This window comes from Corticium candelabrum, chromosome 9, assembly GCF_963422355.1.
Source record: "Corticium candelabrum chromosome 9, ooCorCand1.1, whole genome shotgun sequence".
Taxonomy (NCBI): Eukaryota; Metazoa; Porifera; class Homoscleromorpha; order Homosclerophorida; family Plakinidae; genus Corticium; species Corticium candelabrum.
This window is the reverse complement of record NC_085093.1, coordinates 1,484,543-1,507,282: the sequence shown is the minus strand read 5'-3', so window position 1 is coordinate 1,507,282 and position 22,740 is coordinate 1,484,543. Positions and strand designations below refer to the sequence as shown.

The following is a 22,740-nucleotide window of genomic DNA, read 5'->3' as shown; positions in this document are numbered from 1 at the left end:
CCAAAAAGACAATGCCAGCTCAATTCCTTGGCTGGGAGAGGTATGACGTCTTTCTTGCATCAGTCATCGGATCTGAGATCTAAGATAACACTCTGAAATTCGAAGTCTCATCGCTTATGATCCCATCTTTTCGCAAAGCTCCATCTGTTCTACTACGGGCACAGGACAAGACTACGAGGCTACATGTTCAACACAGTCATCAAAAATTCTTCTGCCATCGATTTTTGCGTAGCTGACTAAAAATAATTTAGTCAGTGTTATACTTTAAGTGTACAAGTGTCAATCTAACAATAACACTTGTTCAAACTACAATAACCATTAAAAAGGTTTGCTATCACCATTTCATTTCCAATTCATATGAGCAAAACACAATAAGAATAATCATCAATAATACACAGTACTCCAAATCATGTTCATACAAAATGACAATCCTTCCATTCTATACAAGCACAAGGCAAAGAAGCTATTCACCTCATACCACAAGTAATTCATGTAAAAGATTTTTCAATTTTCCAAAAAATTCTTGACTTTATCGTGAAGTTGTTCTGCTGTAAGCCTCTCTGCAGCAACAACATTCCAGCATGTTTCAGCCCACAATACATACTGATCATGAAGAGCTTTCATATCAACACCACCAGGAGCAGGAGGAGATGGTCTCTCAAAGTTTCCAGGCCGAACTCCATTGTCTGTAACTAACTGAATGAAATCATGAATACCTAAGTTCATTGTGAAAAAGTCTGTATAAGCTCGTTTCTTGTTCCATATTTCCCACATAATGATGCCAATGCTAAACATGTCAGCAGAAGGACCATATGGCTTACTAGAGAGTACTTCTGGAGCCATGTACAGAATAGTACCACAGAACGTACCGGTCACTCGTTCAACAGGTTTGGCAAGGCCCATATCACCAAGCTTCACTACTCTCTTGTCTGTCATCTAGTACAAACAATTCTCTAGTAAAATAATCAAGCAATAATCAGTACAACTTACCATCACATTTTCAGGTTTTAGATCTCTATGCACCACTTTCCTGCTGTGAAGGAACTTCAATCCGCTGGCCATTTGAAGAACTACTTCTAATCCTCGTTGCACACCTTCAGGCTTACATGGAGAGGGTATTTTCTTTGAAGTAATCTCTTCTAAGAGAGTGCCACCTCCACACCATTCAAAGACAAGCCCAAGCTGTGGAGGTTCTTCAGGATCAGACGCTACTTGGACAGAACCATAGAATGCAACAACATTAGGATGCCTAAACTGCCTGCACAGTCACACCATAATACTCAAATTAGAGCACGCTATAACCTTAACAGGCAGGAGAATATAATGATACCTGCAAGAATTCAGCTCCTTCAGATATTCTTCTGCATTCTCTTCATTGACAGCATCTGTCATCAGCTTGACAGCAGCTATCCCTTTTTCAGGAATATTAACCTTGAAGACTTTGCCAAAGCTACCAACAGCGACTGCTGTTCTTGGATTGGACCACTCGATGTCATTTTCTGCATACTCATGGATGTTAAGACTAAGAACAAACTTGGCAAGCTTCTTCTTTTTAGCTAAACATAGCTCCAGCATATTCTTATAATCACCTTTGAACTTCTCTTCCTGTTTAGCTCTTGTTTCAAGCTCACTTTCCAGTTCTTTAATTCGACGAGGAATTTCATAATTCAGCAAGCGAACGGCCTCACATGACCGTTCTAAAAGATCAGTCACAATTTCTTGCAGCATTTTGTAGTCATTTTCAGCACACTTAGCAAGAAAGTCATCGTATGTCCTCATATAAGTTTTTTTGAAAGTTATGTCACCAACAGCTTGAGCTGCTTTGAATATAGGAATAGCAATAAGACCGAGCACTAAAGCAACAGGAGCAGCAGCCACAGCCAGAGAACCTAGTGCAACTGCCTTTGCAACATTTTTGGGTTTCCATCGTTTCTTATCATCTACAAGTCGATCTGCCCAACCTGTATCGATAGTTGATGGAGTGAAATTGGTGACCTCCGCACCAAATACTTCTAGATGTGCGAGCACTGATTCAGTAGAGCCCTTGATTTCCTTGGTTGCCCACTCAATAAATTTTTCAAAACCATCATGCTGCAGAACAGCTGATGTAACACGACCCTCAACCAAAGACTGCACTTCTCGAGCCTCAAACACTTTCCTTTCCCACTCCTTCATCTGACCACCTTTGAATAAGAACACAGTATCTTTGCCTTTCCCAGACTTCAAATCATTCCACAATGTAAAGGCTAACTGCCTGATCTTCCAATCCACTGAATCCTTTAGCTTACGCACCTCTTTGCCGAAAGTACCATCCTCATGACGAAATGATTCCAGCTTTTTCCAGTCAACTTCCCATTTCTTCACTCGTTCTTGCATTGGGAGCTCTAAGACACGAAGAGTGCTTTCAGTGCTTTGCTCGACACGATCCAAAAGAGCTTGCACACCTCTAACAAAACCAACAGCAGTCACATACTGCAACAAAAGATATTACAACACAAGTATTGCAAAGTTACCGAAGTCCCTGTAATATCATGTGGTCCATTCCTTTCGGCAATAATTGCTGTATAGCTTTACATAACTTCTTCATGTCACCCGTGCTGGATCCGAGCTGTTGGGCTCTTACTGCTAGTTTAGCATTCATGGTGATCAACTGCTGGTGAGGTTTTAAGCCAGACCATCGAGTTGACACCTGCTGTTCCAGCTTTGACATAAATTCCTGTCTTTCTTCATCTTTTCTCATCTGCTGACTTGCTAAATCCCACTTGTTAATAACGAAGAGAGCAGAATTGGCTGGAGGCAAACTGCCAACACCTTTAGACACGGCCAACAATAATCCTCCAACCTACAACATACACGTACTATTATTGTTGCTATCGTTCACAACTTGGGTTGCATTGTTAGTTGTACTTGAGCTGCCTCCTCTGCTGCACGCGTGCCATCTACAACATAGATGAAACCACAAGCCAAGTCGGTCTGAAACTTTTCCGTGATCTGACGAGCAACGGAATCTCCTTCTTGTTCAGTTACACCAGGACTATCGACCAGGGTAAAATGCTGATAACAGACAACTAATTACATAAGTAAAGTAATAAAAACATATAACTAAAAAACCTTCAGAAAATCTTCAGGCCAAAAGATTTCAGCACGAGTGCATTGAGGAACTGCCTCTCCCTCTCCACTGTCATCCTCTGCAAGCTGTTCTCTGTTTGCATACACGTACTCGGCAAACTTATCTTGATGCTCTTTTAGTGACAAATCCAGTTTGATCGGAACAGGATCGGAGTTTTCCATATTCACATGCACAACAGCATACTTCTTGCCAGGCTCTTCCGAGTACTTGATCTCGCACAAAGCTGACGTTGTTGCATTGTAGGAAGTGGGAAGAACCTGCTCTCCTAGAAGAGCATTTAGCAATGTGCTCTTACCGGCAGAGGTAGGGCCTACAACGACAACAAAAAGATGTACATTTTGAATAATAGTCATTAATAGGGGTGTGTCAAAAACCTGCCACAAGCAAAGTTGGAGTTCCTTTCATTATGGATTCTTTCGCCTTTTCGAACATCTCGGGAGTCATCCATGAGTCGTACTGCTGCATGTCTAGTTTAGTCAGCCATGGTTTGACGTCGGCTGCTTGCAGAAATTTGCTCACGTCGTCCAGAATAGTTACAACCTCCAAACGCTTCTTTGCAAATGCTTCAAAGAGAGCACCAGCAGCTGTAACAAACGGCTGCACAGAACAAGCAAACGAGACAAGTGAGATACTAACACCACAGTATAGCAATTAGTTAGGAATAGATGAGCATCATAGGCGTAAGAATCGAGGGGGGAACTAGGGCACATGCCCCTCAACTTTTCCAGCTGTCAAGAGACCTGGTAATATAGGGATGACAAACTAACACTAACACTATAGTGGTAATTAATGTTGGTTTCCTATCTTTTGCTGTGTAGCATGCATTTATATGATTGCATAGCAAGGCTTCTAATCGGAGTCTCACAACAGAAAGGGGCGTGGTCCTATATGGCTCTCTATCGAGCTCTTGGTATATAATGTGTGTGTGTGTGTGTGTGTGTGTGTGTGTTTGTTTGTGTCTGTGTGTGTGTTTGTTTGTGTGTGTTTGTTTGTGTGTGTGTGCGTGTGTGTGTGTGTGTGTGTGTGGTGTGGTGTGTGTGTGTGTGTGTGTGTGTGTGTGTGTGTGTGTGTGTGTGTGTGTGTGTGTGTACACGAACCTCAAATTTCTCCTCCCCACGACCACATTTCATTATAAGACCTACCTCAAAAATCGTTTCCGTGTCCGACTACAGATCAGTACAGGAACAATTTGTGCAAGTGACCAAACGGCGACGAAAAAGCCTCACCAAGTTCCGTCGCCCCATCCTTTTGTATTGTAGTTGAGGGATTGCGTGTACGTAACAAGCGAGAAAGCTTTACAAGCAGAATGCCAACTAATCACACGTCCCGTACTTTACTAGGAAGTTTTACACGTTTACAGTAATTTCCATGCCAAGGTTTTACCAAATACGTACTATACTGTCTAGCTAGGGCGAGGCGTTTCAGTGGGCTACGTAGACGGTCAGAAAACTCCGTTGCGACGTGTTACTCACCAAAGCGAAGAGCCTAAGGATACCGTACTGTACATGTACTTTACAACTCTTTAGTACATTTTGTGCAGAGCCACGCCCTCATAAAAATGTCTGCCCCTCAGGTTCCTACGCCACTGAGCATGGCAGCTAGATATCACAGATCGCGCCCCGTGGACGCTGCGTAAACGACATCATCTGCAGTGTTTCTGGTGTTGGAAATGTTACTGTTTGTGTCTCACCGGCGGTGCACGATGCAGTGTGGCGTGCTGTTTCATGTAGTCAAACACCGCTTCCTGGAACTGAGCGGCAGTCCGGAATCCTTTGCAGTCGATTTTCAGTTCTTTGCACAATTTCATGAGATCGCGCAGCTTCATCTCCAAAATCGCGTCCACGTCGGGTAAAGAAGTCGCCATGATGCACACCGAACACGACCTGCGGCGCTGTCTAGCTTACGTTGCTGAACGCTGACGTCATCGTGTCTCCACCCAGGTTCTTCGTTGTAACGTACGTTAAGCTATTGCAATGTTTGTTGAATCAGGTACAGGAGTTAGCTCTCGTGTGTTTTGCGCATTTTATCTCTCTACCCGTTATGTAATCGAAGATTTCCCTGCTTATAATTATAGTTACATAGCAACTAGACCTGTAATTGCTACTAATATTTTAGTTAGTACTGTACAGGTACCAGTGGCTAGTACGTGAGTACTGTACACGTGGACAGTGTAGCTGTAGGGTTTGCCACATAGTAAATAAATCATGTACATACGCATACTGGACTGACACGGTTCGTTATCAAAGAAGATATTCTGTAGCTGTCTACAGTGTTGATATGAAGATACTCTACTCTTGATATGCAGCAGGTGTAGGAGACATGTTCTGCTACTAGACTGTAATGTGATCTTCCTACATACCACACTGTCTACACGCATTCTTTCGCTTTTCCCATTGTTAAAACTGTGTTATACACGTCCTTAGCTGTTGGCCTTTTAGATGGTGCACCCTCCCAGCAGTGACATGTCAATTCTTCCCATTCTTGTGCAAGTGATTTATCAGAACAAGGCTTGTCCAGTGAACTAGTGTCACTAGATACTGATTGCTCTGGCTGTTTGAATCCCTCTGGTCTTGTTCCTACATTCACTTCATTGACAAATTTCGGATATTCATCTATTGATGCAAAATTAAAGTTACTAAAAGCCATTTTGCCATTCCATATCTCCCAAAGAATGAGCCCCAGACTGTAAATATCACATGAGACATTGCATGGTTGAGAGTTGAGAATCTCAGGAGCAAGGTAGACCAAGTCATCTCGGTTACATGACATCCTGTTGGATGTTGATGTGTACAAACGATTGGGAGACTTCACTTCGCAAAGTTTCACTCTATTGTCCTTCGTAAACTAACAATAAATGTAGTTGACTGGCTGACAAGCAAGAACACAAAATTGTCTACTTACCATGATAGTCTTTGGTGTCAGACCAGCATGGATGATGCCAACTCCGTGGATATATTTGAGACCATTCAGTAGTTGAAGTAATATTGTTTTGTACTGTCGAAATCCAGTGCGATGACAAGGAGGTAAATGGTCTGGATCATAAATCATGTCAGATAATGACCCACCACTGCACCATTCAAACACCAAGCCGAGATGAAGGGGTTCTGCTACCAATACCACAGAACCATAGAATGACACAATGTGATCAGTTACCACATTCCTAAAAACAACAGAACAATCAATAAATTAATACTACATACATACCTTCAATTCCTTACTTACTTAATTTATTAATTTATTAATTAATTAATAAAGACAGCAAAGTAGTCTGCAGAACAAGGCAAACATACACATATGCAAAATTACACTATACACTAATCCTGTAGTCATCCCTTCTTCTCTTTATCAAGGCCTACCTGTTAATTGTCATTCTCTTAAGAACCTCATCTGCATTTGTTTCCCTTATCCGTTCAGGAAACCTCTTTAACATTGCCTCTCCCTTCTTGGGCAAAGATATTTTGCTAATTAGATCAGAAACTGCCACAAGTCCACGATCTAGTTGTGTTGTATCAACGAGGTGAATATTCTGTGCTAACATAAATGCTGAGACTTGGCCTTTCAGCTTCCGACACTCCATCAAAATTGCACTGAAATTTGGTGCACTTCCCTCCTCCTGAGACACTCGTGCTTTCAAGTCATTTTCTATTATCTCAATACATCTTGGAATTTCTCGACATAGCATGCCTACAGAATCTACCGTATCCTCTAGCAGTTTGGTTACAAACTGGTGCAACTTCTCGTTCTTATTCTCACAAAATTTCTGCACTACATCGTTGTATACTTTCTCTGTAGTGTCCCAGAACAGCTTCTTATGCAGACCAGCATATACCCATGTTCCTGGACATAACACTTTCATCACAGCTTGTCCTATTTGCTCTCCCCCAATAGCCATAGCCAAACCACCCAGTAAAAACCCAGGCCAATTAATAGGCAGTGCTAGTGCTGCTGCACCAACAATAAAATGAATTCGTTCAACTCTTGAACTATCAATTTGGCCAGAAATCATCTGTTCCAGTGATATTGGTCTAACTTGAGTGTTAAACCCACGAATCCTTGCTAGTTCACCGATAAGCTCTTCTACAACAGGTAACACAAATGAGACAGCCCATTTTCTAAACAATTCAATTTTTGGATATTGACAGATTGCATTGCTCAATCCCTTCTCAACAATATCTTGCACATTTTCAGTATCAAATGTTGTGCTATCCTGTGCAGACTTCTTTCTGTGCTCTGCCACAAATTCGAAAGCTTCTTTTGACTTCAAATAATGTGACAGCTCAAGAACTATTTCTTCTATTCTATGCTGCACTTCTCTTCTGGTTGATGCCAAACTGCCTGAAGTTTGAGACTCTGTTAAAGAATGAAGTTGCTTCCTATCCCTCTTAAGTGCCTGTATACGATCTTCGAAAGGCAAATGCAAATAGCGAAGCATGCCGTCAATGCTTTGCTCAATTTGACCAAGCAGCTCACCCACACAACTGTAACACAAATGAGATACAACGACAACATTGAGTACTACAACATGCATCTACCTGAGTTGTTTCAGCACCAAGTTATCAACAGCTGTAGGTAATGCTTTCTGAATCTTGTCACACAACAACTGGAGATCAGGAGTGATGTAGCCCAACTCTTGAGCTTGTGATGCTATTTTTGCATTCATCGTTATCAACTGTCTTTCTGCATCAAAGCCAGGCCATCTCTGCTCAATGCATTGTGCCACTTTTCTCAGATACTCTTTTTGCTCAAATTCAGTTTGCTGTTGTACCACAAGATCCCACTTATTGATGACAAACACAGCAGAACTACTTGCAGGAGCTGATTTCGTTGCTTTGACCACAGAACGTAGAAGTCCACCAACCTAAAATAATGCACAAGTACACTCATACGAACAAGGCAGCAACTGAAAGAGACACTAAAGTCATATGAAACATGCAGTAAACAAAAATATCATCCTACTTGTGCTGCTTCTTCTGCAGCTCTTGTTCCATCCAAAACATAAACATAACCACATGCATGGTCACGTTGAAATTCTTCTGTTATCTGACGAGCCGTAGATGATCCCTCTTCTTCTGTTACACCAGGGCTATCGACTAGAGAAAAATCCTACAAAACAAACACTTGCAGTCTAGATGATCAGATGATCAGTGATGCAACGAACAAACTTCAAGAAACTTCAAAGGCCAGTAGATTTCAACCATTACACACACTGCTTTTGGTTCTGGTGGTTTTAGTTCTGACAGTTCAGAAAGTGACAATAAACTAGACGATGACGCTGATTTCTGTGATCCAGAAGACAATGTTCGTGTAAGGGACACTCTTCTTGCTCTTGGCCTGTCAGCTGTTAACTTGCTAAAGATTTTAAAACCTTCTTCACTGCTCAGATCAACCTCTTCACGTTTACGAACTCTGCCTTCCTGAATATGCATTACTGCATAATTTGTACCATTGTCAGAATACTTTATTTCACACAAAGCAGATGTTGCAGCACTGTGAGATGTCGGCAAAATGGATGCTCCAAGAAGAGCATTAAGGAGAGTGCTCTTACCAGATGACGTGCTTCCTGCAAACAGTTATACACTATAATTCTACCATTTGTAGAGATAATGTTAAAAAATTAATCTTAGAAAAGAAACACTCCTCTGAAGTTCATAAATTAACTTGATAAAAACAATAACAACACACAACAGCTTGCATCACTCGACATGCTACTGCAACAGTTGTGTAGAAATGACCTGCCACTATAATGGCGACGCATACATTAGGCAAACTACCACACTGTAAGCTATTCCAACAGATCACTAAAGTCACAATGTATTAATCCCTCTTTGCTAATTCTTTGCACTATATATCATAACTGCATGCGGTACAAGTAACAACAAAGTACTCGCTAATTGTATACAGTTAATTAAAATAAAAAATTATCAATTAAATAATTAACTCACCTGCAAACAGCAACACAGGCTTCACATTAGTAGCAACACCTCTAACTCTCTTGAAGTCCTGACTCTTCATCCAGGCGGGAGTCTGATTCAACCGTAATTTCTTCAGCCAAATTCTAGCAGCCCGATCTTCGACAAATGCCTGCACACTCTTCACAAGTTGGACAACCCTTTTCCTTTTCACAGCAACATCTCGACCAAACGAAGATGCAAACCCACTCAAAACCTACACACGTGCACAAAGAGCTTTGCGTAAGTGCAAATGCATGACATGAAGCAAACGCACGAAGCCATTAAATGTGTGTAAACGTTATATAAATTATTCTACAAGAGGGCCCACCGGTTTAGCTCGTTCGTACTGCGCTGTTTTCTTCATCACCTCCAGTATTGCACTCTGGAACTCAGAGTCAGCTACAAATTCGGAGCTGTCTATGTCCATTTCTTCGCACAATTCGATCAACTCATCCAACTCCATCTTGAGCATCCGTTCGGCCTTCTCCTCTGCACGGTCAGCGTCCATCACGTTCCTGACACTGCTGGTTCTTCCTCTTTTCTAAATGTCACAGCTTAGTAAGGCCAGTACAGTACTCTAGATGAAGCTAAAGCTGTACTTACTAGCAAATCTGCCATTGTTGTTATCGCTTGCCCAAAATATCTGCACGTCACGCCTCCTTCGCTCACGTGACTTTTAGCCACGTGAACCGGTAACACCTACGTGGTTTAGTACACACTGTATCGTACATCGATGTAAAGAAGCAGATGGCTACTCTGGCTCTGGATCTCGCAATTCGTATACACGCATCTCTGTTCGCGTTCACTTTTTACACTTAAGTGCACGTGGCCTAGTGATCAGGAAGTGCACTCTCAGTGGATGAGTTTGACCTCTGGTTTTGGAAAAAAAGATTACTCATATATATCTTTTCTATGGTTACGCTTTTCCACTAACATGCGATTACTCCCTAGATCACTGTAGCCTTCTTTCATATGCATAAATCGTATGTACTGCTCTTTCCTGTTACAGGAAGTTTGAAACCCGGATATCCAGGTTACCCGTATAGTCCGTTTATCTGCTGGGATAAACTGAAATCCGAGCTCTGGCAGTTCACTTTTCTGTGACCTATGGTAAGCGAGATATAGCAGATTTACGATGCAAAAAGTGCGCGCGAAAAGAGAGTAACTGTACCGTATGTATCGATGTCCGGTAAACTTTAACGTACGCATGCGTGGTCGCGTATCGTAAATAAATCTATTTGTGCTCGCTAGAGTATCCGGGACTGAAAACTGTACTCAATAGTGATATCGACAGGATTTGTACACTTTTAGAATATATGCAGCAAGAAATTCTATGTGGCTGGTGAAGGATTAGTAAAGTGAGAGTGCAAATCACCAAATTAATTAAATAAGGTATGTGTTATTTCAGTGTTTGATTCAGCCTGTAAACAGGCAACAAATGCAGTGACATAAAATATTCATATTCATCCAGAAGCAAAAATATGTCTGTGTTTTGTTCTAAACCAAGTACCTGCATGACAAACTCACCATGAGTTATACCTAATTAGCAGTCCAAAGTATGAAAATACTGAGTGATAAAACAAGTGCTAATAGATATGATTTACTATCTGTCAACAGTATACAAATTGTGTTTATATGAAACCTTTCCTGTCATCCATTAGATGATAGGTCAATTGATCAAGAAGCAAGTTGTCTTCACATTTCATTGTACAGCATTGTCAGAGACCTCCAGTACTCTTTTTTCTTTGTTGTAACATCTCATAAAAGGGATCACAGCTAATACTTGCTCTAAAAATTAACACAACAAACTTATGAATGCTGAATGATCGAGTACAGTGAAGTGCAGTTTTCTACTGACTTTATGCTTTTCATCCATGTATCTTTATCGTCTTCACCATCTGCACATATTCTGTAAGTATTGTGGCGGCCTGTTGACACGAGTTTGAAAGCAAAAATTCCAAAAGATAAACACTGATTTACCTTGCACAACTTTGCCATCAGATCCAGACTTACATGCCTTGATCAGGCCATCGATGGAATAAATTTCAAAGCAATGCTACTTAAAATATTTTGATCTGACAACAAATTACCATATTGTATATATCAACGATTACCGGTCTTTTCACTTCTACTGAATCTCTGACTTGCAATAATTCGAGAGGAATAATGCCTTTTGGTTCTTTGTGCTAAAATGACAAGTATAAGATGTCACTGATTAAAGATTTACAACACACACACACACACACACACACACACACACACACACACACACACACACACACACACACACACACACACACACACACACACACACACTTACAAAACAGCAATTTTTAATTATATACAAGAATGTGTTGTGAAAACAAGGTTAACTAAATTTCTTATTTTGATACAATTTTCTTCCAAAAATTGCATATAGAAACATATTGCACCTAGTTTAATTAATTACCAGTTTGTTGTGTACTTGTACTTTGACTTTAAGCAACAAACTCTTAAAACATTAAGTTTTATATTTCCCTACATAAATGCATGCTTAATTAATTCAGTTGCATGCAACTATACTGATTTTCAAACACTTTATTTGGCTTTTATGATAGATCTAGCCTAAAGTAATTAATTAATCACACCTGTTACTAGTGCCATGTGACTAACATAGTGATCATTGGGTACTTTATTTTTTTCTTTCAATTGTATAGCACTGGTGTCTTGACTATATAATTAGATAGGAGTTTATGCTGCATCTTCACAACGGTTAAAGAAGGGAAAAGTCTTGAGACTTCTCAATAGTTTGTAACAAAATTAACACAAGCCAACATACCCATGCAAGCTCTTCTAAATTTGAAATATACGAATAACATGAAGTCTCACTTCCTGTGATTTGAAGTAATAAAGACAGTTGTTTTTCAGCACAAACCAGCGTCTCTTCCAAGACCTATGCTTGCCTCCTTCTTTGGTCAACCAGCCCTGCCTCTCAGGATTAAAGAAGGTCCATGTCAAGTCATGGCAGTCATCGTCTGGAATCTTGAATGGTTCTTTGAGAATACTGTCATACAATGTCTATATCCAGCAATAAATGAGACATAAATTCCAATCTAGTTTCAGGTTATTATATAAAAACAAACGAACAAACAAACTAACAAACAAACACAAATAAACTAAAGACAGACAGACAGACAGACAGACAGACAGACAGACAGGCAGGATCAAGTTTATTGTCAACAATCTTCACTACTACAAACAGTTATTGTTAAAATGAAATGTTCTACTTGTAGTCCGAGACTATTGCTAATGAGTAAAACACTGAATGTCTCTATCTACTCCCAAAACACTGTCATCTCCTAATGAGCGCACAGAAAGCCTTGACAGCTTCCGCAAAATCACTCTGCTGTTGCATTTTTGAAGAGTAATAGACAGTCTTTTCCTCCAGAAGGTTTTAAACTCTACCGCAATTCTTCTTCCATCAAAGCCTCTCGCCTTCTTCCCCAGTTCATTCATCAGCTCGTCAGCCTTTAAGCCCCACCTGCCGAAGTGTTCAAAGACGAGTGGGACAACTATAGGCTTCGATCCATCCGCAAGCGATTCCTCTGAGTATTTTTTTGACTTTGCTGCCTCTCGTTTAGCTGCTGCATGGCCACCTTCTCTGGCTGCACCTTTAATAATGTCTTTGCTCCAAGGGTGAGCTATCGAAACATCACATTCTTTTGTGATCCCAGTGTCAGTGTCGTAAAGCGTGATGTCAGGCCGGTTTTCGTTGTCTACAAATCGCTGTCTCGGTTCTATTTGATGGGGAATGAGTAAATCGCTTAGGCAATCACTCCATGCAGACACTATGGAGTTATGCGTCCACACAGGTCCACCTCCATATTTACATGTCAAAAGGTGATAGCCCTCACGATCCAGCTCAGTTCCACAGACAGGCAGGCAGACAGACAAACAGACAGACAGACAGACAGACGAAGTGCAGTGCAAGGGTTATATACCGGAAAGTAGAAGGATTTGCATGTTAGATTGTCGAATATAGCCTTCCAGGTCCATTGGGCCTTAGAAATATGTTTAAGAAATGCATTAGACTTTTGAGATCACTATTAGCGATCTGTAGTTTGCGTGTCATTGTATTAAATAGCTGTGATTTATGAAAATATACTACCAACAGATAAACAGAAAGACAGACAGACAGACAAACAGTATTTGTAGCAAACAGTATTTGTATAGTTGTTGAAGAAACAGTTCGTCTGTAGCAACAACTTTCCTAAAACACCAACAGGCAAGTTCATTACTACAAAACAGACCTATACAACCTTACCATAAGAAGAGCTACTGGCAAGTCAGCACCATTGTCTAATCCTCTGTTCATTTGTATAAACATTTCAACTGTCGGCTGCAGATGAAAAACAGTACAGCACATAACCGATAAGTAATAAATCAAATTACAATGAATAACGTACCTTATTCTTCACAGAGGGGCTGTGAAGGCTGGTGTGCAACATAATAACTGAGAATGACAAAATATAGCAAGTGTCTACAGTAAAAAGTACAAACGAATAAAAGCACTAAAGTGTAAGTAACCAAACAATGCAACCTGTCGAGCTGAAAACATCCTTATTGCAAGCACAGTACTGCTGAGCAAATGCCTCCATCATTCGATCAATCTTCTGTGCCTCACCAGGAAGTAGAAAACTCCACAGGAAACGTCTAAATACAACAACAAAAAGGACAGTCATAATACAAACAATTGCAAACCAACAGAAATTTAATTAAAAGGGAGACACTATATATATATATATATATATATATATATATGTGCAGCTACAAAATTAATTGAACCTGAGAGCTTGCACCAAAGTCATTCCAGTGAATTCATGGAGCTTGACAAACTCTTTCAGAACAGTCAAATTTGGTTCTTTGCTGAAAAACATTTTGCTTACATATGACAGTATGCTATATGAACAAACTAATATAATACTTCTCCCCCAAATATTCACCAATCTTCCGTTTGTCTAAAGCTTCTGTTCTGTACAACCAAGATGCAATCTCGTCTGGTACCTCATTCAACAATTCTTGTTGAACCAAAAAGTCAATACCCTATAAATAAAAATACAAATGTACACAAACACAAATTAATATATATATATATATATATATATATATATATATATATATAATATGCAGTAGCTAAGATATACAATACCTTCTTAGGCTCAATGTTAAACTTTTTTCTTCCTGTATTGACTAACTTACACGTAAACTCTTCACTTCTAGACAACAAATATAACACATGACAATTTACTACTCTGCACAATTAAGTGACTGGATGACAGTACGCTGTACAAAAAAAAAAGTAAGAGTATATTCGGTAAGTAAAACTTGATGGCATATACACTGTCACGTAGTACTACATAACATGTTTCAAATACCTACTTAGCATATTTTGTAATTGCAAATGTGAAGACAAGAAAAATAATTACAAGTTTTAGTTCTGAAACCACTTTGGACCTTCTTTGATTGATAGAGAAATGTATAATTATTTGGCAAATACCCTGGAAATGTTATGATGTTTATAGTACAGTTAGCTGTCACTATAACAACAGTCTAATATCAGAAGAAGTGACAAAGTACTAAAAAGGATGCAGCATGCAGTAAATTAACTGACCATTAACTATAATAATTTTAATCTCTAAAATGGGGTATTTATAAGTGCCACTTTACTCTACTATACTGTCATCTGTCAAGAGTCATTAACTTTTGAAGTTAAATAGACATGACAGCCAGTAAAGAGACATTTAGATCATAATGCGCCAATGCCACCCTCCAGTGTCATTACATCATTAGTGTCAGCTGACACCTCCTGCTAGTATGCATAACAGGCTTACATCAGAAAACATGAGGTTATACAGAAAACATGAGGTTATACATAAAACATCAACACAACAACCTTTATTCCATTCTACACATAGATATCAGAGCTACACACGTATGCATGGGTAGCTATAATTAATATGTACTAGTATGCATGAGTAGCTATAATTAATATGTACTAGTATGCATGAGTAGCTATAATTAATATGTATTAGTAACAAGGTAAATGTTTAAGCTGAAAAAACTATCCTCACACAGACAGACAAGTCATTTGATTTACTAGAGAAAAAACACAATTAATTAACGTTATAGCTGCAAGATGAACTGTTAAATATATGCCATCCTTGATCACATTATAATTTATTGTACAGACACTAATTAATTGTTACACCTGATTTCCATCTAGTAATTATATGAGCGAGAAACGGGACATGCCACACATTCACCACACCATAAGCACCACCCACTTTCTGATTCAGTAACTAATAACACCCATTGGATGATATAGGATGTTCCTCTTCTTCTAAAATCTTTAGTAATTTCTTTACTAAACTGTTCTATAAAAACTCTAAACTGGCGCCCTGCTGTGATTGAGACAAGAGTAACCTTAGCTATTGTAGCATATACCAAAAATTCTAATTTAATAAATTTAGTGAAACCAGACAATTTACGTCTAGGCCTGCTGAACCACTTACTTATTAATCAATTAGAGACCAACGAGTTTGTCCCTCTAGAGTCTAGACGCTATGCGTGTGAATTTAGAAGTCTAGTTACTTATTAGATAGCTACGTCGCAACCATTTGCCTACCGTTCCATGGGCAGCCGCTTGTCATTGGTGCATTCCACCTGCATGCCTTCCATCTCTGTCGCGATGGCTCGAATCACGTCCTGTAGTCGCTGAAATCAAGGAAGTGTTCGCGTTACGAAGCCGTACAGTTACATCATATCCGTTGGCAATTATCTCACTTGAATGTCTCGTTTCACTTCTTCTCTCCTGCCACGAATTTCCTCTAACTCGCGCTCTTGTTCTGCCGTCAGCTCTGTTTCTAGCAAGTCAGACTGATGAACAGAGTACGTATGTTTTGATGATCGCCAAGCTCTAGTAAAACGAGCTGCAATATCAAGACTCGAAACGCGGACAACCAACGAACGTCTACGCTTGACTACTACATGTGATCGGTCAGCATCCATGCAATGCCGCCGCTGGAATTGTTCTAGTCGACTGATACTCACCTGACAGGTTGCTATAAATTTCTAACAGCTTTACAGAACAGTTGTCAGAGATTGGAAAAGAAACCGGACACGGAACCAACTTGCAAATTGCTAGGCGTGACCTTACATTTCCACATGCATCTCTGGTTGCATGAACTTCGACACGCTAACTTTCTATTTTACAATGCCACGGCCTCTTCCTTATTTCACTTGCAGTCTGCATGCTTACATAAAATATAAGTTGCTAATTAAGTAATCAACCCTTTCGCAAATAGCTAAATGAAGCGATGAGAGTACACTAGAAATTGCTTGTCATATGTAACGTAAATCAGAGCAGATTTCATTGCTAACAAATTTTTAGGCTGGTGGTCCGGTGATGGCGGCGCATCCGGGGCTGCAATCTACACTGACAGGCTAGCTATTCTACTGAAAACTGTCATTCGATTTAGCTATTGTTGCTCCCATCTCCGTCAGATATGTCATAAGAAACGGTTTGACCTTGTGGATGACTGCCAGTTTCATAACTGTTTCTTTGAACTATTTTGCTATCGTGCTATTTATAAACGAGATTTTGCAACAGTCACATGACCAAAAGACCAGACACCCACGGCCGGGTCTTCACTCCATGCAGCATCTAATTCACACTGATATTCTACCACCAAATAAGATCAAGTGAAAGGAATTTCTGTTTCTATACAAAATTATATTTGTTATCAAATTACAGCCAGTTAACAATGAAACAGCAATTTGCAAGAATAAGTCCTCTAACTCATAATACTTACATACTATCCTTAACATACAGTGCACTACCAAAGTCAATGACCCTTCAATGCTTTCTTTTTCCTTTGATGCAACATCTCATAGAAAGGATCACGACTGATACTTGCTCTGAAAATTAATAACACACATTAGTTTACAAAAACCGTAAGTCAATACTATTCACTCACTTGATGCATTTAACCCACGTATCCTTGTCATCTTCACTATCTGCACAAATTCTGTAACTACTGTGATGTCCTATTATACAATAAGAATGATAAGCAAATCGATGACCTCAATCGGTTTCATATCAACGAGCTGACCTTCTACTACTTTACCATCTGAATCTAACTTGCATGCTTTGATTAGACCGTCATTAGAGTAAATCTCAAAACAATGCTGTAGCAACATTTTGTATTAATAACCATCATAACATGATATCACATGACCATGTCTCACCGGTTTCTTCACTTCTACTGCATCTCGTACTTGCAATAACTCCAACGGTACAATCCCTTTTGGTTCTTTATGCTAAGTAATCGAATGAGTCACACACCGAAAGCATTTCATAAGTAAGTATAATATTACTTGTGGGGACTTGAAGTAATAGAGACAATTGTCGGTCAACACAAACCAACGTTTCTTCCACGACCTGTGTTTGCCTCCTTCCTTTGTCAACCAGCCCTGTCGCTCGGGATTAAAAAAGGTTTGTGTTAAGTCAGCTCCGTCGTCATCGGGAATCTTGAATGGCTCTTTTAGAATGCTCTCATACAAAGTCTAAAATCAAATGCCATCATAGCATCATAGGTTGACATTCCCTAATGTTTGCTATTTGGTCAGGTGTTGCACAGAAGGTGGAGCAAGTTGTCCGAGCTAGTCGATTGTATGTAGTCACATTATCATCCGCACTACTGTACCCTGCGTTATGTTTGCTATTTGGTCAGTGTTACACAGAAGGTGGAGCAAGTTGTCGGAGCTAGTGGATTGTATGTAGTCACACCATCGTCTGCACTACTGTACCCTAGCGTTTCCTGCCTGGGGGTGGAAACAGTAGACACTCTTGCATGTCTTTACTTTGAACCACAAAAGCCATTTGTTTTATTAACACAGAAAATTCACACACCTTGCCACCAAATAAACAACATATGCTGCATAGCTAAGAATCCTTTGACATATAAAACTACCCAAACCAAAACCACAAACCTCAAACTAAATGGTAAGCGGTGTGATTCTACAAAAGCCTATATTACAAGAATTACATTTGTCAAGCACATCTCACTGTCAAAGAGAGCAAGAGTGTCAGACTTTCTAGCAGTTTGTGATCCCAACTGCTCTCCCGTATGCTCAAGTATCAAACACACAAACTACTTGTCTAGATGTTTTCTTCTGCCTCTTTAATTCTCTCAAAACCAAACAATTACTAATTGCAGTGTAGCCACAACTAGGCTTGTCCACACACTCGATACAAGAAACACTGTAAATTTATGGTACAGCCATAGAGTGCCATAAAAAATACAATATAAATTTCTCATACTTAAATGTCGCCATAACAGTCTGCACATTGCATAGTTCTGAAGTCCATACTCAACACAGGAGTGCTATTTTGTGTCACACTTGATAGCTAGCTGCTAGAGATGTAAATGTATTGTTGATAATCCTGGACGTTTGGTATCACTGCTATTACTGGCATGTCAATCAAGTTAGGCGGTAGGTGCAACATGTTGATATACAAAATTACCAGGAAACTAAACTATCTACCCACTCTACAAACACAACCCCCAAATTTGAGTGTGTCCAAACACTACCAGTAGACACACCAAATATACATGTTACCTATACCTATACCTATAGAAAAAAGTGCTGATTTCATAACCAAATAAAGATAAAGCAAGATTTCATTAGGAGTCTTACTAAAAGTATGTATTATGTATGTACATTTTTCAAAATCCCATAAATACTGATACAATAGAATTTCATTATAAGTCTGAATAAATGGGTATGTATGTATTATTTATATCTCACTGTTAGCAGTTCTGTTTGTAAGTCTGCCCCATTGTCTAATCCTCTGTTCATTTGTATAAACATTTCAAGAGTTGGCTGTAACATATAACAACGCCATCGCTTAACCAAATCCAATAGACAAGAGAATGCCAACTCTACCTTGTTCTTTACACTTGGATTATGAAGGCTTGTGTTCAACATGATGACAGAAAACGACAACACATAACATGTGTCTAAAAGTAAGAAAAGTTAATGTGTTGACAGCATACACAGAATGTGATCGAATACCGGTTGAAGTAAAAACGTCAGCATTGAGAGCACAGTAGTGCTGAGCGAATGCCTCCATCATTCGATCAATCTTCTGTGCCTCGCCAGGAAGAAGAAAGCTCCACAAGAAATGTCTACACAAACAAGCATATCATATGAAAGTGGCACTAACCCCATACAACTTACCTATAGGAAAACATGCAGACCACAATTAAAGAGAAGTAGATAGGTGCACAAATACATAAATGGCAAACAACTTAGACCAAAAGTTATCACAAAAACAGTCAGCGACTGGATTGTTGTGAGTTAAGCAATAGCTACAACTAAGCCATCTCCTTTTTAAAAAAGGTCACCTACTCACACTAGTGCCAAGTATGACACAAACTACAGTGTGATGCAAACGACAGTGTGATGTAAACGACAGTGTGATGTAAACGACAGTGTGCAAATAAAATTTATCGGGAAGTAACGAGATGACCTGTCAGAGTGAGCAACTCCTGCCCACTCTAGTTAAAAAAAACAGTACATAAACTGTACATAAGCAACTGATGCAATCTGCCTAGTAAAATGTGACCAACTTAGTGCACCCACCCACTCAGGCATGCATGCACACAGGCACACACACACACACACACACACACACACACACACACACACACACACACCAAACAACACAAGCTAAACATTTCCACCACCTCGCTAATCCATACCTTAGCGCCTCCACCAAAGTCATTCCAGCAAATTCATGCAGCTTCACAAACTCTTTCAGAACAGTCAAATTCGGTTCTTTGCTGAAACACAGTAGCAATCAACATCTCGACTCGACAGTTAAATCGACACACGATTATTACTTCTCTCCCAAATAGTCACCAATCTTTTTCTTATCCAAGCCTTCCGTCCTATACAGCCAGAGAGCAATGTCTTCTGGCATCTCGTTTACCAATCCTTGCTCAACCATAAAGCCAATACCCTACACACCATAACGAGTAACAAAAAAACGTTAAGAGAAATACGATTCCCCCATACCAGAGACTAAACTTCATTACAACTAAACAAACTCCACAATATCAACATAAATATATTGAATCCTCTCATGACTTCCAAAAGTTACTATTGCAACAGTCACAAAAAGACCGACTATACACTAGATATTTAAATACATGCACAAAACGAGCACCAGAGTTGCTGACAGTTGCCAGCACATGAACTACACAATCGATACACACAACATTCTTACCTTCTTTGGTTCAATATTGAATTTCTTTCTTCCCGTATTTGCCATTTTTGCTTTAGGATCTGGGCCTCTATAGACAACAGCATGTTAGAGAACGCATGGTTGCACATTACGCAACCACAAATTAAGATAATTAGTCTCAACCACATCCACAATGTACACTAGACACTAACGTCTGTTACAAGTTGACTTTGGTAATGTGGTTCAAAGTACATTGACATTATTACGAATGCTACCCTACATTTGAGGAATGAGCGATGGAAAGTCGAGAAACCATCCGTCCTCTCTCGGCCGGCTACCAAAGTACCACACCGTCGCATCGCGTACTTTCGTTCTCCAGAGGCGATACAACAGCAAACTGGCAGGAGAAGACCGTCTACGCAACATGCTCTCTCTATCAATGAAAGCTACTAACTGACTAGACGCCCCAACGTCACACTGATGTAAGGCAATCCACCGTTTCCTGTACCGCCCTCACAGTACATCAAGAGTCAATGCGCATTATTACCACACACTGTCGGTACTATTATCAGGATGCGTGTTTGCTTGCCAACAGCTTATGATTACTACTGTATACCGTTTGGGGTGTACAATGGCCAGCGTTGCTAATAAAGCTCATTGTTCCGCGGACTCAACCCCAAGTTACAAGACAAAGTAGTTGCGTGGATTTTTTAGGTGCGACAGAAATATATCATTCATTCATTCATTCATTCATTCATATGTCGAATTCTGTTATGCGTGTCATAGTCCATATCTCCTCTGATAGAGTGCTGATTTGCAAATACGTGACCGGATCTAAATTTTAGGTGGTGTCTCCCCCTACAAGAACCAGAGTAATCGTACATGAATACAGCTAAACGGGCTTGAATGGCGTCGGACCAGAGCGAAAGTTAGCGAAAGTATTTAGGTACATCGTTTCCGATAACGACGTGAATAACGCGCGTTAGTCCACAAGTTAGGCGAAGATGGCCGAGACTAATAGGTTAGGGCAGCAAAAAAAGCTGCATGCTCCGTAACCTAAAACCCAGCAGCCCAGGGTTTAGCACTCTAGTGCTGCTTCATTCTTATTTTACAGATATAACTAATGTACACGCCCACGCATAGGCTATATAATCTACATACTTCTCGTCGACGTTATCCATGCCTTCCATCTCAGCTGTCACCGCTCGTATCTCATCTTTCAATTGCTGATTTCACAACATTACGATTTCAGTTCGAATTTTATTATTTGAGCATCGGTCGGCGACTCTCACCTGTATTTCTCGTTTCAGCTCATCCTTCCTCCTGCGTATTTCTTCGAGGTCTCGTTGTTCTTCTTCTGTCAATTCTACGTCGGACGAGTCAGACTCGTAAGCAACACTGTACGTAAGCTTTGACGACCTCCAAGCGCGTCGCATCCGTTTGGTTAAATCTAGACTCGAAATCCGCGCGGAAAACGAGTGCCTGCGAGTTACTACAGATGGGACGAATCGCGCCGACGCCATGCACCACGTTGGGGGCCTCAACACGTTAACACCAAGCAATCTCACCTGACGTATTGTTATAAACTTCTAACGAGTCCGAGCGACTGCCGAACATTGGTGGAGGAGCAAGCGAGACACTCGCCATCGTGACGATCTGTGAAGTGGGCGTAGTCGACACCCTGTAGAATACCGAGAATGCGCAGAATGCGATGAAGCGTGTAGTGCGAAATCCTCCGTATTGGTATCTGCGTACTCAGTTAGAATTCGAAGAGAAGAGTCTACACGTTGATATTGTAGCAATGAGGACGATGATCATGCAAGCGATGACAACTCTTCACGGTCAAGTCGGCGGGTCAATCCAAGTCGATGTGTTGCAACATCAAACTGAATCTGGATCGTCTATTTTACGGGTAGCGGCCGATTCCGTCGTCAAGTTATGGAGTTCGATGACTCTACTAGGAGAATACGATGGACACAGATTGAGAATTCTAGTAAAGCAGAGTTCACCCTTTCTCATGTCATTGGCAGTAGACAGCAGACAGTTTGTGGTAGACATGAAACATGATGTAGATTAATTAATTACTAAAAATTTTAGTCAATGCATGATTCCAGCACTTGGCACCGACGTTTCCACCCACTAGCTAAAATGAAATAAATAATACATACGTAGATTCTACGTGACTGACATGCCAGACCATTACGCGGAAACGAGCATGCAGCTAACAACGCAGCTGACTCATTACTCTTCGGATACTCTGGCTTCTCGCTCTTGTTGACCGTAGATATCAAACCGTTGAGGCAACCTGTGTGCATGCATGATTATTGATGTCCATCTTGAAAGAGTTATGATAAGATTAGTCTTGTCAT

General features: G+C 40.2%; 4 protein-coding genes across 4 annotated transcripts; 1 reads left to right on the top strand and 3 right to left on the bottom strand.

The window, feature by feature from the left end:
- Positions 1-124: 124 nt before the first annotated feature.
- LOC134184254 (bacterial dynamin-like protein) lies at positions 125-5,034 on the bottom strand. Its single transcript, XM_062651897.1, has 8 exons — positions 4,821-5,034; positions 3,505-3,727; positions 3,112-3,440; positions 2,908-3,054; positions 2,514-2,842; positions 1,331-2,446; positions 991-1,258; positions 125-936 (listed from the first exon to the last, which is right to left on the bottom strand). The coding sequence occupies exons 1-8, from the start codon at positions 4,992-4,994 to the stop codon at positions 505-507; spliced, it is 3,018 nt and encodes a 1,005-aa protein (XP_062507881.1). The 5' UTR covers positions 4,995-5,034; the 3' UTR covers positions 125-504.
- Positions 5,035-5,176: 142 nt separating this feature from the next.
- LOC134184876 (uncharacterized) lies at positions 5,177-9,739 on the bottom strand. The gene is made up of 9 exons (XM_062652640.1): positions 9,685-9,739; positions 9,410-9,622; positions 9,073-9,295; positions 8,293-8,690; positions 8,087-8,233; positions 7,663-7,988; positions 6,487-7,608; positions 6,032-6,290; positions 5,177-5,974 (listed from the first exon to the last, which is right to left on the bottom strand). The coding sequence occupies exons 1-9, from the start codon at positions 9,697-9,699 to the stop codon at positions 5,498-5,500; spliced, it is 3,180 nt and encodes a 1,059-aa protein (XP_062508624.1). The 5' UTR covers positions 9,700-9,739; the 3' UTR covers positions 5,177-5,497.
- A 763-nt stretch (positions 9,740-10,502) lies between these two features.
- Positions 10,503-21,933, bottom strand: LOC134184054 (uncharacterized). Its single transcript, XM_062651656.1, has 26 exons — positions 21,664-21,933; positions 21,533-21,597; positions 20,414-20,480; positions 20,028-20,146; positions 19,887-19,967; positions 19,198-19,310; positions 19,069-19,142; positions 18,931-19,005; positions 17,497-17,685; positions 17,368-17,439; positions 17,232-17,307; positions 17,097-17,166; positions 16,973-17,037; positions 15,904-16,181; positions 15,746-15,834; positions 14,270-14,336; positions 14,045-14,163; positions 13,906-13,986; positions 13,661-13,773; positions 13,527-13,600; positions 13,385-13,459; positions 11,950-12,138; positions 11,196-11,267; positions 11,062-11,137; positions 10,940-11,009; positions 10,503-10,869 (listed from the first exon to the last, which is right to left on the bottom strand). The coding sequence occupies exons 1-26, from the start codon at positions 21,892-21,894 to the stop codon at positions 10,800-10,802; spliced, it is 2,670 nt and encodes an 889-aa protein (XP_062507640.1). The 5' UTR covers positions 21,895-21,933; the 3' UTR covers positions 10,503-10,799.
- On the top strand, positions 21,880-22,568 carry LOC134184878 (ribonuclease P protein subunit p14-like). The gene has a single exon (XM_062652641.1). It carries the CDS (start codon positions 22,083-22,085, stop codon positions 22,446-22,448), a length of 366 nt encoding a protein of 121 aa, XP_062508625.1. The 5' UTR covers positions 21,880-22,082; the 3' UTR covers positions 22,449-22,568.
- Positions 22,569-22,740: the final 172 nt, after the last annotated feature.